At 43.4% G+C, this 17,443-nt stretch overlaps 1 protein-coding gene across 1 annotated transcript in view; it reads left to right on the top strand.

The window, feature by feature from the left end:
• LOC146042467 (uncharacterized) overlaps positions 1-17,443 on the top strand; it is a 150,156-nt gene that overhangs the window by 59,937 nt on the left and 72,776 nt on the right. Inside the window, exons 7-9 of the mRNA XM_083162502.1 lie at positions 10-104; positions 10,488-10,630; positions 13,610-13,725. Of these exons, the coding sequence (XP_083018628.1) occupies positions 10-104; positions 10,488-10,630; positions 13,610-13,725 (354 nt within the window). The remainder of the gene's footprint in view (positions 1-9; positions 105-10,487; positions 10,631-13,609; positions 13,726-17,443) is intronic.

A 17,443-nucleotide genomic window follows, 5' to 3' on the forward strand; every position in this document is an offset into this window, starting at 1 on the left:
TATATTTAGGAGCTACGTAGAATGGAAAATGTATTCAGGGCCCCGCTGAACAGATATTACAATGAAGATGCCCGGTTATGCATGGAACCTTATTTACTTCCACAGTAAGTTCCTAAATGAAATGGGTGCTGTCACTAAAGTCACTTTCAGGCAGCTTAATAAAAATCTTCTTATTGCATTCATAAATATATATGGAAAAGTTTCAGGAGCTACGGAGATTTTAGATAAAAATGTGATGCAATATTTTTACCTATGCACTAGCCACTGCCTTCAGGTAGGTGTGAAAAAGCTGAATACTTAGGGGGTGATTCAACAGCAGCTTAACACTGCCCGGCGGAACACCTGCCCCCCCCCCTCCGCCACCAAATCCCCTCGGTAACATGCAAGGGGATGTCTGCGAACACATCTCTTCGCATCGGCCGAAAGGGGAGAGAAGTCATTCGATGGTCGCCGACCATCGAATTATTTTATCCCCTTCGGAAATAAAAGTTGGCCTGAACTGACTTTTATTTCCTTCGGTGTTCGCCTAAGAGGGGGCGGGCGCTGACATCCTGTGACATAAGCCACCTGGCCTTAGCAGGCTTCGGCCCGCCCACATTCCCAGGGTACGCCCAAAAAATGCTGTGCGTTCCCCTTTTTAAGCCCCATTTCTTCCCCCGTCCACACCCCGGCCCACCCTCCACGCAGAGAACGGACCGGCGAGTGTGTATCTTGCTGAAGACGTTCGGTGCCAGGGCTGAAATCGGATCACATTGAATCGACTTGCACTCAGCTGCATACCATATAAATGTGAACAATGCTAATTGAAATAGATAATGACACACACCCTCAGGGGTAAATTTACCAAACCTTCTCAAACTGAAAAGAGCTGTAGCAGCCAATCAGATTCTGTCTCTTATTTCTCTATTGCATACCATAAAAATGTTAGACAGAATCTGATTGGTCGCTATGAGAAATATCACCTCTTCATATTTAGAACCTTTAGTAACGTTAAAATGATAATGACCACCAGGAAAATTTATGAAATGTAGTTATGCTACAGATAATACTAATGTCAGATGCCTGACTCTAGAGCAGTGGTTCCCAACCCTGGTACTCAAGTACCCCCAACAGTGCACGTTTTGCAGGTCTCCACACAGAATCACAAGTGATATAATTAGCTCCACCTGTGTATCTTTTAAAATGTGCCTGAATAATCTGTGCACCTGCTGGGTGACCTGGAAAACGTGCACTGTTGGGGGTACTGGAGGACCAGGGTTGGGAACCACTGCTCTAGTGGAATGGACAGTTGCAGTTATGCAGAGACAAATGGAGTATATGCGTAATCAACTTGATCTGGACTTCTCTGAACATGGAGTGATTGCTGCCCTTGCAGCAGCAGTGTAAGCATTAGCAAATCTGCTGCACTGGTGAATTGTGTGAGTGTGGCAGTTTTTACTATACACAGAATACACCATCAGACAATAAACTGGATCAAATGGATGCTCGAGAGGAACGGAGACTTGTTCAATTCTACAAGTCAGATGTGCAACAGTGCTTTTAATAATGGATAATCTGAATGAGGGTATAATTCAGATAGCCTCTCAATGTACAGTACACAGCATATTACATATTACGGGCTAAAGAAGCAGGTGGCCTGCCCGTAGACCATTGTTGCAGTATCTGCTACAAACAGCAGAAAGGCCCCCAGTTTGCTAAGGAAGACAGGAACTGGACAGCTACTGATTGGAAATGGGTAATGTGCTCTGATGAACCTTGTTTTAAATTACACTATAGAGATGGTAGGGTGAGGATATGTAGACAGTAATAGCACAAAAGCAATGGTTCCTACTTGCATCGTCTAAAGAGACCTAAAGTTTTACTTTTTAGGTGAAAATAACAAAACCTATGAAGAAGCTCCGATCTAGTTAAAATTATGTCCGGATGTCTAATGCAGGGTACACACCAGGAGGACAAGGGTCCGATCCCATCAATCTAGATCCATTTCTGACTGATTGTATGTAGATTGTATGTTATCTGGACCCTTTTCTGTCCTGTTCCGATCCCGATCAGATGCGCGGCCGCGAGGGTGGGTCGGTCGGTCGTTATTCAGATCCTACCTGCAGCAGGTAGGATCTGAAAACGACCATACACCCGGGTGCGGGTCATGATCGGATCGGAACCCACTCACTATGCGCATTGTGAGTGTGCGTCGTGCGTGCCCTGTGATCGTGAGCGGGTCGGACGTGACACTGACAACCCGCTCACAATGTGCATCGTGAGCGGGTCGTCCTGGTGTGTACCGGGCATTAGAGTGGTTCTTTAATATACTTAAGCATAGTAAAAAAAAAGAGTACAAGCTTGTCCTAGTGCAAAGTGACTGACTTTGGCGGGAGGAAAAATCCCTGATAATTGACCGCTTTTCATGGTCACAGTTGTGAATATTCTGTTTTTTCCTGAACGTTTTTTTTATTTTTTGGGGAGAGGATGCTCTGTAATTGAAGTGACCAAGAAAAAAAACTTGGGGCAAAAAATCAGGGTAAATACCTTTTTTGTTTGCCCTTAATAGAATAGTGCACCTCTGTGTCTTCTAATGTCCAACATTACATGGAATGCTCCAGTAAGTTCAGTAAACAATGCATTACACTGTGTTCTTTTAGGTGCAGTATTTAAAACACTTCTGTTTATTGTCTTTACTTGTGGCAGTTTATTTTAAACATGAATTGGTCTGAAAAACTGTTTTGCATCCCCTATTCTGGGAACAAGAATGGGCTGCATTACAGCATATAATTATGCCAAAAATAAGCCAATATATTAACAGTAAAATACGTTGAAGTGTATTATGATGTAATAAACAAATACATCTAATGTTTAGAAAAATAAAATCAAGAACATTGATTCAAATATAACAGGTTAATCATTCTATGAGTGGTGTCCAGCAGTACATATATGCCAATCATACCACTTTCACACTGCCTAAACGTTTTAAAAAACGGTATTTTAAAACTGTATTTAAAATGGTAAAAGATGAGAGGATGAGCGCTAATTAAAAGGAAAGAGAAGACAAAGATAGAAAATAGCACCTTAAAAAAAAATGGGGTTAATAAAATGTTTACAGCTCTTCTGAGCTAGAAGTGAGAAGTCCATGGGGCTGTGCTTTCCCTAACTCTAACACAGGCTGCCAGAGTTGCCTGTGACTGAAGGCTGTGGAAGCGGCTTGCAGAAATAAGCCTCTAGTCTTCTGCGCTGTCCGGGTCTGTGTGACGTCACCCGGCAACAGCGATCGCAGCTCCGGCTTCTGTGCTGGAAGGAAGCGGGTGCAGGGAGCATGCAGGAAAGCGTACCCACGGAGACAGCCTCTTCAACGCGTTTCGTGCTATAACAGCACTTTTTCAAGAATGTCTGTAGGCTGAACTTGTCCGTCTTTTTATTTATAGAATTTTTTTTTTTTTTTTAACTTTATTAAAAAAAAAGGGAAGTTGACGGTCCGAATCGGCGGCAACCACATGGAAAAAAGACAGTTGAATAGAACATCACACAAATTTTGTGTTGATGTCGGGTTTTTAGCTAAAAATATTATAAAAAAAATATTATAAAAATATTTAAGGTGCTTTTCAGGTGTAGATAAGAAAAGGAAGAAGAAGAAAAAATTGAAGTGTATTGTAATAGGAAAAAAATTAATTAATTATAAAAACATTTTTAATTAATTATAAAAAAGCATTGAGCTCGAAATCTATATTCATGCCTTTTGGGAATAAAGTTTGGAGTTCATAGATCCACTTTGTTTCGGTTTTTTTCAGTTGTTTAATAAAATCACCACCTCTCCAATGTGGGCTTACTTTTTTGATTTCAATGAATTTTAGACCTGTGGGATTTTTATTATGGACTTGTAAAAAATGGCTAGATAGGCTATGGGTAGTAAGTCCCCTTTTAATATTGTAAATATGCTCACTGATTCGGACTTTTAGCTGTCTTTTTGTTTGTCCTATATATTGTTGTCCGCAAGGACAGCTGAGAAGATATATAATTCCTTCTGATTCGCAGGAAATGTGTAATTTGATTGTATATTCTTTCTTTGTAACGTTGGATGAAAAAGTTTTGGTTGATTTTGTTGAGATTTTATGTTCATTTTTGCAAGCTTTACAGTTTAAACAAAAATGGAAGCCATTTTATAAAAGAGCGAGAAATCTTCGACAGGAACTTGTGTCCAGCTTCACAAAATCTAATACCGATAAAACTGATAGACTATCTAATGGCTTCCATTTTTGTTTAAACTGTAAAGCTTGCAAAAATGAACATAAAATCTCAACAAAATCAACCAAAACTTTTTCATCCAACGTTTCAAAGAACACATTTCCTGCGAATCAGAAGGAATTATATATCTTCTCAGCTGTCCTTGCGGACAACAATATATAGGACAAACAAAAAGACAGCTAAAAGTCTGAATCAGTGAGCATATTTACAATATTAAAAGGGGACTTACTACCCATAGCCTATCTAGCCATTTTTTACAAGTCCATAATAAAAATCCCACAGGTCTAAAATTCATTGGAATCAAAAAAGTAAGCCCACATTGGAGAGGTGGTGATTTTATTAAACAACTGAAAAAAACCGAAACAAAGTGGATCTATGAACTCCAAACTTTATTCTCAAAAGGCATGAATATAGATTTCGAGCTCAATGCTTTTTTATAATTAATTAAAAATGTTTTTATAATTAATTATTTTTTTTCCTATTACAATACACTTCAATTTTTTCTTCTTCTTCCTTTTCTTATCTACACCTGAAAAGCACCTTAAATATTTTTATAATATTTTTAGCTAAAAACCCGACATCAACACAAAATTTGTGTGATGTTCTATTCAACTGTCTTTTTTCTATGTGGTTGCCGCCGATTCGGACCGTTAACTTCCCCTTTTTTTTTAATAAAGTTTTTTCAAAAAAAATAAAAATAAAATATAAAAATAAAAAATTCAATGAATAAAAAGACGGACAAGTTCAGCCTACAGACATTCTTGAAAAAGTGCTGTTATAGCACGAAACGCGTTGAAGAGGCTGTCTCCGTGGGCATGCTGTCCTGCACGCTCCCTGCACCCGCTTCCATCCAGCACAGAAGCCGGAGCCGCGATCGCTGTTGCCGGGTGACGTCACCAACACAGACCCGGACAGCGCAGAAGACTAGCGGCTTATTTCTGCAAGCCGCTTCCACAGCCTTCAGTCACGGGCAACTCTGGCAGCCTATGTTAGAGGTAGGGAAAGCACAGCCTAGCTCAGAAGAGCTGTAAACATTTTATTAACCCCGTTTTTTTTTTTCAGGTGCTTTTTTCTATCTTTTACTTCTCTTTCCTTTTAATTAGCGCTCATCCTCTCATCTTTTACTGATTATTTTTAATGAGCTGCTTTAACATATTTCTTTCTAGCGCAGTGTCCCACATTTTTACTGTATTTAAAATGGGTCTGAGCCTTGACATTGCAGTAGATTACCGTTTTAAATACCATTCACATCAGTCAACCCGTTTTAATCCCCTCAACACGTTTCAAGGCAGAATGCAGGGGACAGCCTATCACAGGTCTGTAATCTGTTGTTTTTTGCTAAATACCGTTTCAGAGCCATTCTCACTGCATAAAAAACCGGCTCTGAAATGTGTAGGACTCTGCTTTTTAAACGTTTTAAAATATCGGTTATCATTAACCACTGCAGCCTTAAACGTGTTGAAATGTGAAAAAAACGGCAATATACCGTTTTACAAGTGCGGTGTGAAAGGGGTATCACTGTGTTAATTACTTATTACAGCATAATATACTTCGACTTATTTACTGTTAATATATTGGCTTATCTTTGGTATAATTATATGCTGTAATGCAGCCCATTCATGTTCCCAGCATAGGGGATGCAAAACCGTTTTTCTGTCAATAAACAGAAGTGATATGTAAAATGATACATCAGACAGTTTACACTACTTGTAATACTTATTGTAACAGTTACTGTTTTTCAATAACAGACTGCAACAGTTATTTATGTACACATGATTGTCTATCTTTGTATATGCACTGCAAAGAGAGCAGCATAAATCCAATTACCTCCTCACTGGGATGGAATTAGCAAGATCTAACAACCAGACACTTTATTGATAAGACAAAACATACCACACTCATACCACTTTCACATTGCCTAAACGTTTTAAAAAACGTTTTTTTTTTTATACGGTATTTAAAACAGATCTGAGCCTTCACATTGCAGTAGACTACAGTTTTAAATACCGTTTAAATACCATTCACATCAGTCAACCCGTTTAATCCCATGAACACGTTTCAAGGCATAACGCAGGGGCCAGCCTATTACAGGTCTGTAGTCTGTTGTTTTTACTAAATACCATTTCAGAGCCATTCTCACTGCAAAAAAAAAAATCGGCCCTGAAACGTGTAGGACTCTGCTTTTTAAACATTTTGAAATACTGGTTATCTTTAACCGGTAAATTAACTCTGGAGCTTTCCCACTGCAGCATTAAATGTTTTGTAATGGAAAAAAAATGTCAATATACCGTTAACAAGTGCAGTGTGAAAGGGGTATCACAAAAAATGCTGCACTGCAGGTGGGGCAGATGTAACATGTGCAGAGAGTGGGGTGGGGTGTGTTGAAACTGAAATCTAAATGGCAGTGTAAAAATAATGCAGCCAGTATTTACCCTGCACTGAAACAAAATAACTCACACAAATCTAACTCTTTGCACATGTTACATCTGCCCCACCTGCAGTGTAGCATTTTTTTGCCCATTTTGAGAACAAATTTGTACTGCGATCAGGTCTGATTAAGGGCCATTATGCAGTGTTATATTTCACACAGTGTCACTGAGGGATGCAGTTACCTTCCCGGCGGTCGGGATCCCGGCGTTCAGAATCCCGACGCCGGAATCCCGACCGCCGAAATGCCGACACTTGCTCCCTCCGTGGGTGTCCACGACACCCCTGGAGGGAGAATAAATTAGTGTGCCGAGCGTAGCGAGGCACCGGGCCCGCTGCGTGGCGAGCGCAGCGAGCCCGCAAGGGGGGGCGATCCACGTCCCCCCCTTGTCGGCATTTCGGCTGTCGGGATTCCGGCGTCGGGATTCTGAACGCCGGGATCCCGACCGCCGGGATTCAATACTGAATCCGTCACTATATTCTATAAGAAGTCTTCTATAACTATAAGAAGATTTTTTTTCTCCCGCCAAAGTCAGTAACTTTACACTAGGACAAGCTCATACTCTTTTTACTATGCTAAAGTATATTAATGAACCACTCTAAGACATCCCGACATAATTTTAACTAGATCGGAGCTTATTCATAGGTTTCATTATTTTCACCTAAAAAGCGAAACTTTAGGTCTCATACCAGAACAGAATATATTGACCTAGAGCAAAACGCTTTTGCACGTTTCTTATTCAGGTGAGGTCACAACTTTTCCACACTAGCCGATTTTGAATTTCTCAATTTAAATTTTTTCACTCCGCCCTAATATATATATATTGTAACAGGTTCAGCAGACAGTTTTCAGTATTTGTACATGTATTTAATCTCATACAAGCCTACAAGCCACACTCCACTTGACAGCAAATAAAACCTTCATATAGACAATCAAATAAAGATACTTGTCCATGCAATGCTCCTTGTGCACAGTGACTCATTGCCTCCGGGCACTGGCAGTCTATGTTCCTGGCACTATAATACTTAGGCCTACTAACTGGCCTCTACCAGGCATCAGTACCATGAGCAGTAAACTGAATAAGGTTTAAATCAGGCATGTCCAACCTGCGGCCCTCCAGCCATTGTGAAACTACACATCCCAGAATGCCTTGCCACAGTTTTGATATTAGGGCATGCTAAATTATGGCAAGGCATGCTGGGATGTGTAGTTTCACAACAGCTGGAGGGCCGCAGGTTGGACATGCCTGGTTTAAATCTCTTCTACTGCAATCAACCCACTTCCCAGCTGTGGCTGTGCAGGTCTGAAAACATGGGCCGGAGCCGCGTGTTGGGAGCCCACCCGTCTCTCCCCCAAACACACCTCAATGACCGATTCCTGGCTTTGCAGTGAACCAGTTTCTGTTACCTGGCTGCAAAGCACTCTCTCTGAGGCTGGATGGCTCCTTATTAATCCTTTACGGGGCATATATATATATATATATATATATATATTTATATTATTGCTTGATCACCACCTGGTAGTTTGGTATGACACAGTTATATTCCTTTTAATTATAGAACATTTAATTTCAGTATATCTAAAATGATTCATTAAGCGTAGTCACCGTACTGTCCCCGGGAGCTGCAGCTCTGTCCCTGGCAAGCCTAGTGAGCGCCTCTCACACAGCGCCGGTAACCGCCAGATCCCCTGCGCTGGCTAGGGTGACCAACTCATCCCTTTAATCCGGGACACATATTAATTACACAGGTTCTGTGGCAGTTTAAAACCAGGTGAAATGGAGTCTTGAGGTGTGGCAGTTTAAAACAGGTGAAAGCCAGCCACAGAACCTGTGTAATTAATATGTGTCCCGGATTAAAGGGATGAGTTGGTCACCCTAGCGCTGGCGGACGCCGGCGGAGAGGGGATCATGCAGGCAACGGCGGAGAGGCGCTTCACCTGTCTGAGACGCTTGTGCATCTCAGTTAGTATTACGGCAACCCTGCCGACAGAGTTAGGTGTTCGGTAGCATGTGTGTCTCCTGCATAAAGGGGGGTGCGGTGCGCAAATGCTTCTCATGTACAATAAAGGACACATTTGCCAGTGCTCCATTTTACATACTGGCAAATGCCTCCTTTTCAAACCCCCATTATCCACGCCACACTTTATAAGATCAACTCCACACTGACGTGGATAGTGGAGGTAGGAAAAGGTTTGGTGGACGCGTAACGCTTGCGCTCGACATGCTTCGGGCTGGCGTGGATAGTGGGGGTGTTTCAGGAACAAATTCACACCTGCCATATGATACATCTGAGACAGTAATGACGACATGTGCTAACTGTTAACTGGATTTTAGTTAATAATAAAGAAGAAGTACAATAATATCAAAATTATCAAGAAGAAAGAAAATAATAAAACAGTTATTCTTCACATTGTGCATTCACGCAAACTGAAGCTGAAGTGGAGGCAGTTGTGTCTGCATCTGTGTCGTCTGCTTTGTCAGCCTTTGGGAGTAGAGTTATGGCATAAAGTATACGTTGGAAAGCGTTTTCTGTGCCGGCAGTTTTTCGTCAAATGAATTCCTGGAGATAGGAGTCCAGATTCTGGCGCGCAGTGCCCCTTTGCCTTTTGTTACGCCACTTACACAATCCCCAAAGGCGTTTTAATATTTTTGGTGTGAACCCCAGTGTCCGGATCAATGAAATTATAGCAGTGGTTCACCCGTGCATGGTGGCACCCTGCCTGCTCCAGCTGTTCGGTGTTATATGCACTCCAGCAATCCGAATATATAGTTGTCCCCGGTTTGATGTATTTGTTGATGGCGGCCATCTGGGTGCTGGCGTCACGTCTTTCCACAGGTGTTATGAAACACTCACCAGGGTCTCTGGAAATGCCTCCAAACAGTCACTGTTGAGGCAGCAAGCGTCCCACATGACTTTTCCTCTGGACAAAGAGGCTTTTGTCCACCTCAACTATTTTTCCTGGGCCGCCAATACGGCGTTGGGGCTGCAACATCTGATCCATGGTGCAGGCATCCCACATAAGATTGTTATACTGCACGGTGGTTTTTATCTAAATGAAGAGATGACAAAATGTGATGGTTAACTCCTCCGCCCAACAAAACACGAAGCGTATAAGCGTCATGAACGTGAGATTAACTCCTCCGCCCAACAAAACACGAAGCGTATAAGCGTCATGAACGTGAGATGGCATCCATGAAACCACTGTGCGGCCCGGACACTAACCTTTTTGCCGCAGCTTTTTATGTGGTAGCGCCACATCCGCTCCTTCACATTGAGTCTCATTGGATGGCCATGTGGACATATCTTGGTCTCAGGGAGAAAGTGATGAAGCTGAAAGAAATTCACTGACTCCTCTGTCTGTGGCAGATTAAATATGGTTAATTTGTCGGCAGCCATCATAACTGGTATAATGTACTGCTGACTGACTATGCTGACCGCGGGAACAGTACGCTGGCTCTAACAGGGACGCTGGCTACGCTAAGCGGCCGCAGGAACACTATGCTGATTCTGACTAACTACGCTGGCCGTGGGAACACTACGCTGATTCTGACAGGGATGCTATGCTGTCGACGTAACTGCCGCCATGAAACTACACAAGTACCGTTGTTTTATATTCAATTATGAAATTTGTAAATTATGTTTACTTGTCCTTTAACCACATGCTTGGCATGGCCGCATCAGATGTGACCACACCAGGTTGGGCTTTCCCTGACATGGTCACTTCTGATGCTATACAAGCAAAACTATGACTATTATAGATCGCAAGAGAAATGTAGAATTTTTATAAAGTGTTGATCTCTATAAACAATTTGCTTTATATGCAGAAAAGGTTGTACAAACAGCTGTGATTCCATGACCAAATGTGTTCTGCATCTGAGATATGGAGCCTCCTTCCAAGCCAGAGTGGAATATTTCGATGAGAAGGAATTACAGAATCAGTTTTATGAGCTGGTATCACTGGGAAATGGTAAGGAGGTGCAGTACAGAACTAAAGAAACATATATATATATATATATATATATATATATATATATATATATATATATATATATATATATAGTCCAGTTGCTTAATCTTTTATAATCAAATAAGTTAAATTCAAATACATTAAATTAGTATATCCAATCCATAGTTAATAGCTAACAATAGAAAAAGGAAACCTTAGTGTGCATACTTATATACCCTATGGACGACTCAAATTTCCACGTAAGGCAGCCATTGTGTAAAAAATGTCGTTATTAGCATTATCCTGAGTTATAGACCTATACAGTTGTGCTCATGTTTACATACCCTAGCAGAATTTGTGATTTTCTGCCCATTTCTGGTTGTTTTTCCCTGAGAATAAAAAAGAAGACTATGTGGGAACACTCTTGTGTGTCAGAGAATGAGATGGTATAAATCTGATGTTTAAATTAAACGTTCTTTTTATTAGATATGCATTAAAATCCGTATAAGCAGCCCATGTCATCAACACACAAAAAAATAACAGATAAGAAAAAATGCTGCAGAAAATATATATATATATATATATATAGTAGGGTGTAGGCGGCGGCACTCACGGCGAAAGAAATAAATCAAGCAACTACAGATGGAAGCTTAACGTTTCAATTCTCTATTGGAATTTTCATCAGAAGCCTGATGAAAATTCCAATAGAGAATTGAAACGTTAAGCTTCCATCTGTAGTTGCTTGATTTATTTATTTCGCCGTGAGTGCCGCCGCCTACACCCTACTACCTATCCGGAATACCCTGGAGGGCACCTGGCTCATCGCTACTATCAGGAGGGGAGAGGGCCGATATCTGACTTTGTGTATATATATATATATATATATATATATATATATATCTTAGTGAGCTGTATGCAATGATTTCTATGATGGGCCAGTGTAATTCATATCATGACCTTCGTTTCCCCTATCCTTGTCATCTCACTATTTGGGAGAATATATATATTTTAAATCATAGGTTGCTTTTTGTAAAAAAAAACAACACGAACAGTAAAAGGAGCCAATACCTGTATGTATTGCAAAGTGAATACATTTGAGATAGTGGTTGAGTGCTGGTCAGTATCACATATGTATGGATATAGAACAAGAATATAGCAGAACAGAACCTTCACCTCTGCTGTTCTCCTGCCTTACCCTTGGGTATATGAGAGGATAACTCACAGGTACCAGGTATGAAAGGATAGACGCAGCGGGAGGTATCAAGCAATGGAATTAGTAGCAATGGGTCCCTGGTGCACACTTGTGGAAGGAGGCAAAGGCACACTTGGGAAGTAAGGCAGAGGTGCAATCAATAGGGGGTAAGGCAGAGGCACATTTAGTGAGGGCTGGGAGGGGTAGATATGCTTTTGAGGGGGATGGGGGACAGTTTTGCACTTAGACAGGGCTAGGATAGAGGCACACTTGGGGAGCGAAGCAGGGGCACTCTTGGGAGGAGGGGCAGAAGCAAACTTAGGGGTAAGGGAGAGGCACACTTAGGGAAGGCTGGGCAGAAGCACACTTGGAGAGGGCTGGGGCAGAAGCACCCTTGGAGAGGGTTGGGGCAGAGGCACAATTAGAGAGAGGCAGAGGCACACTTGGAGAGGAAGCAGAGGCACACTTGGGTAGAAAGGCAGAGGCACACTTGGGTAGAAAGGCAGAGGTAGAGTTGGGGCAGAGGTACAGTTGGGAAACTTGTGGAAGGCACATGCACAGGGCCAGGGGTTACATAAGGTTTCCAGCTGTTGTTAAACTACATACAACAACATCTGAAGGGCCGAAGGTTCCCCATCCCTGGGTTCCATGCTCAGGGCCAGGGGTTCCATGCTCAGGGCCAGGGGTTCCATGCTCAGGGCCAGGGGTTCCATGCTTAGGGCCAGGGGTAACATGCTCAGGGCCAGGGGTTACATCTTCAGGGCCAGGGGTTTCATGGTTTTTGCCAGGGGTTACATGCTTTTTGCCATGGGTTACATGCCAGAGGGGGTGAGAATACAGGGGGGAAGGAGGGGGTGAGCTGACGGGGTAAGCTGATGGGGGGGGGGCAGAGGGGTGGAGGGAAAAGGAGTGAGATGGGGTGAGGTGATAGAGGGGAGAGCTGAGGGGACCGAAAGGGGGTGAGGTTAGAGGGAATGAGCTGATAAGAAGTGAGCTAATGGGACAAGAGGGAGTGATTTGACAGCAGTGAGAGGGGATGAACTGGCGAGGGTGCAAGGTGATGGCGGCGAGAGGGGGTGAGGTGGCGGTGGGTTACAGGGGGTGTGGTTACAGGGGGTGAGGTGATAGGTGGAAGTGGAGAGGGTGGGGAGAAGGCGGATCTTGTTCTTACCATGATCAGCCCGTCTCCTGTTCACAGGCATCCCGGCTCTCCTGCTCCCTGGCTGCCACTCGTCTACTTTCCTGCTCTGCTTCCGCTGCTGCTGCTTTCCTGTTCCACGGCCACTAGTCTCCTGTGCCTCAGGTGTTGGAGGCTGCTGCTTGGCTGCTCTGTGGTCCCCAGCCACTGCTGCTTTCCCATTCCCCAGGTGCTGGCCGCCACTGCTCTTCGTCATCGTTAGACGCTGCTCTGCTTGGCCGAGGCTGCTCTCCTGCTCCTCGGTTCTCACAATCACAGCAGCCATTTAAGATGCATGAAGCAGGCTCACGAGACAATCGAAACTTTCGTGGTTCAGCAGCCAGTCAGGAGCCGCCGCTGCCTGATTGGTTGGCGAGCTCCGATTGGCTTATGGACAGTGCCAAATTTGAAATGTAATGGCGCTGTCCATGTCCTTCATTGCTGCCGTCGGCGTGCCCTGACCACTGCGGACGGAGGCGGAACCATTCCCAACCACTCCACTCACTTTAACCCCTGTATATGAGTCGTTATGCTCCTAGATTTTTTGTTTGGTAGAAGTTTCCATACTTTTCGTTCCCACAAAAACAAATTATTATGGAAAATGGTAGAATAATTGAAATCTTGTTTACAGAATCGGGTGTAACAAGACCTAATATTGAGTATGAAGAGATGAAGGAGAGATCACGTATATCACTGAAGGCCAGATTTGCCATTCTGACAGACCGTGTTCCCCCTGAATACGATGAGGTATTTTATCTATATTAAATACATACAGGATAAAAATTATTGGTACTTGTTTCCTAGCACGGCCACACCGATGTTAATCGGGTGGGTCGCATCGATCGCATCGCATGCGACCAAATCGCATTCGATGCGACCGACGCGATGGTCCCGATTTTTGCATTGATTGAAATGTGAATAGGGTCCCTGGGACCCTATTTTACATTGGATTCAATGTAAAAGTCTCCCCAGACCCCAATTTTAACCCCCTCAACGGCACCCCACGATTGACGCCAACCCGAAGCGTAGCGAGCCCGCGAGGGGCGGCGGTACGCGTTCTCCGACCTTTTCATACCCCTACTATCCATGTCGGGGTGGAGTTGAGAATATAAAGTGTGGCGAGCGCAGCGAGCCACCGAGCCCGAAGCGTGGCGAGCGGACGCATATAACTTCACAGGTATAATGGTCCCCTCGCGGGGCTCGCTGCGCTTCGGGTTGGCGTCAATCGTGGGGTGACGTTCACAATGGGGGGGGGGGCATATACAATGAGAAATGGGCCACATTGGCCCATTTCCCATTGTTAGCTATGTAAAATGTGCTTAATCGCGTCCATCGCATCTTGTGCCATTATAATGGCACAAGACCGACGCGATGAACGCGATTACAATGTTAAAAATATTTTAACATTGAACCCTATGGGAAAATCGGGTGCATCGCGTCGGTCGCGTCGCGTGCCATGTTAATGCACCCGACCGACGCGATGGACCCGATTTTGCCTTTGCCGCCAAAATGGACCTGATTTCGAAGGAAATCGGGTCCATCGGGGGTAATCGTGTACCTTAAGTTAAGGTACACGATTACCCCCGATGGTGGCCGTGCTAGGAAACAAGTACCAAATTATTTATAAACAGAAGAAAAGGTTGGAGGATGTCCCTTGTGTGGCGCAACAAGCAGTGTCAAAATAGTGAGTGAAATATAATTTAATAGATTACAGTCCTTAAGCGATGATGAAGGATCCGTTTCATCAACACTTAAGGACTGTAATATATTAAATTATATTTCACTCACTATTTTGACACTGTTTTTTGCGCCACACAAGGGACATCCTCCAACCTTTTCTTCTGTCTATAAATGTATTTTGGGGTGCAGGTGACACCCAGGAGGATTTCCCTTTAAGGCAGCATTGCACTTTTGGGAACTGTTGTTTACTTTGTCTTGCTAGGATAAAAATTATATTTGAGAAATTTGCATTAAAATTACTCATATAATATTTCCAAGAGGCGTGCTGGATAATTCTGTTATGCCTCTGCTCTATTGATCATAGGCTGCTACACTAATGTTTATGTATAATTAAGGACTGTATAATGTGCAGGGGTCTATTGAGAGAAAAGGAGGTCTATGTGCATTCTCCATCCTGGCCCCTTCCTCTGTAGTCAGAAGCACAAGTGCGTGGACTGGTGTTGTGGCAGAATCTACTTTGCATGCGCAGATCTCTGGGAAAATAGTGGGCAGCCATTTTCCTGGCAATTTTTCGACTGTGCATGGTTAGATCACCAAGAAAATGGATGACACACCAGTGGTGGCTCCAGAGGTAGGGCTACAGCACAGTTTAAAATTTAAATAGGGGAGTCACACCAACTGCAACTCTGATAGTTGGTGTTTCTCTGCTATTTAAATGTTGAACTGTGCTGCAGCCCCACCTCTGGAGCTGTCACTGCTGCACACCATTTTCCAGATGATATGTAGAACACTGCTAGGCTCATTCAGAGTATTGAAGAGCATTAGTACAGGGTTAGCACTATGGGCCCCCATGGACCCAGCAGCCCGTGTGCATATCACATTCTGCATCCATTACACATACACCACTGATTGTGTCTACAAATGTGGTCACAAAGTGCACATTATATTCTTAAAAAATACTGAGCGGCCAAATTATTATGACCACTTGACACTTATACGCAGATCGGTCATAACTTCGTGTTGTTGCCGCAAGAGGGCAAGATAGCTGTAAAAAGGGAATGTAGAACAAGTGAAGCATCAATTGCTTTCTGTTGCTTGTGAAGAAATGGGCAAATAACGGGCAAAAAACGTGATTTAATAGAGTTTGAACACGGGATGATTGTAGGCGCTCGAACCATCGGAACCAGTATCAGCAAAACGTCTGCACTTGTGAAGTGTTCGAGAGCAGCAGAAGCAGAAAACCAGGTCTCAACGTCAGGCTTTTGGTCATCACAGGCTACTGAATGCTCGATCTGAAAGGAGACTTGCCAGCCCAACAGAAGAGCAACAGTACAGTACGTCAAATTGCGGGGAATCTTAATCAAGGAGCAACTGTGAAGGTCTCTGAACGAACTGTTCGCCGCACATTACACCGTATAGGGTATGGAAGCCGACCACCTGTTCGAAAGCCTCTACTGTCTGCCTTGAACAAGAGCAGAAGTCTCCAGTTCGCAAAGGAGCACAAGGATTGGACAGTAGATGACTGGAAAAGGGTCATGTGGTCCGATGAATTGCGTTTTCAATTACACATGCAGATGGCAGGGTGCGAATATGGAGAAAACAGCACGAAAGCATGGACCCCAACTGCATTGCCACAACACTTCAAGCTTGTGGAGGCAATATTATGGTTTGGGGATGTTGTCTTGGCATCGTATGGGTCCTTTGATTACTGTGGAACAACGTCTAAATGGCCAAGGGTATTTGAGTGTTATCGCAGATCAAGTACATCCTGTTTTGTTAATGGTGTACCCTGCCGGAAATAGATACTTCCAGCAGGACAATGCTCTCTGTCATAAAGCTGGCATTGTCCACAGATGGTTTGAAGAGCACGACAGAGACTTTACCTTGCTTAGTTGGCCTGCACAATCACCAGATCTCAATCCAATTGAGAATCTGTGGGATGAGATCAAACGGGGAATCAGGCAGCTGGATCCAGTACCATCAAATCTTAAGGAATTGGAAATTGCAGTTCATCGCATATGGTCTCAAATTCCTCATACCACCTACCAACATCTCATAGAGTCCATGCCCAGAAGAATCCATGCAGTATTAAGGGCAAAAGGTGGTCCAACATTGTATTGAGGGGTGGTCATAATAATTTGGCCACTCAGTGTGTGTATATATATATATATATATATATATATATATATATAACAGCACCTATAACAGATAGAGGGGGCGCTTCATGGTGTAATACCGTTTATTTTAAAACGTGAAAATCACTGTTAAGAATCTCTCCCACGGAGAGGAAAATGCCCGTACCGAACAATTCATCCGGTGTGGGCTTAATACCACAAGATTTAAAACACAATCCACTGGCTCAATTACTGCATGCCCAGAAGGTGCGGTGTGTAACTCACGATACCAGTCGGGAAACCCAGCAGGCACGGTCGTTCACACCAGCGGCGGCTCAGCGTCAATTCCACAGGCTTCCAAGCAGACTTGAGACCAGCGGCTTCAAAGATGCGTCACACAGACCACGCCCCTACGCGTTTCGTCAATGGACTTCGTCAGAGGGGTGGTCTGTGTGACGCCGCATCACATATTTATACCATTGAACAGGTGCGCGTCATTAGAGCTTCCCTGCTTCTCATATATTGGGCATATATATGCGGCTAATTTCTTTCAATTCATGCGGCTAATATAATAACCGCCTGTAGCATTTCATCTAAAAACATGTACTAGTAAAAAAATACTAAAATTACATTGTAGCAATCTGAGTAAGTGAGTGAGTGAGAGCGCTAGA

The sequence above is a fragment of the Crinia signifera genome, chromosome 1 (genome assembly GCF_055691185.1).
Source record: "Crinia signifera chromosome 1, ASM5569118v1, whole genome shotgun sequence".
Taxonomy (NCBI): domain Eukaryota; kingdom Metazoa; phylum Chordata; class Amphibia; order Anura; family Myobatrachidae; genus Crinia; species Crinia signifera.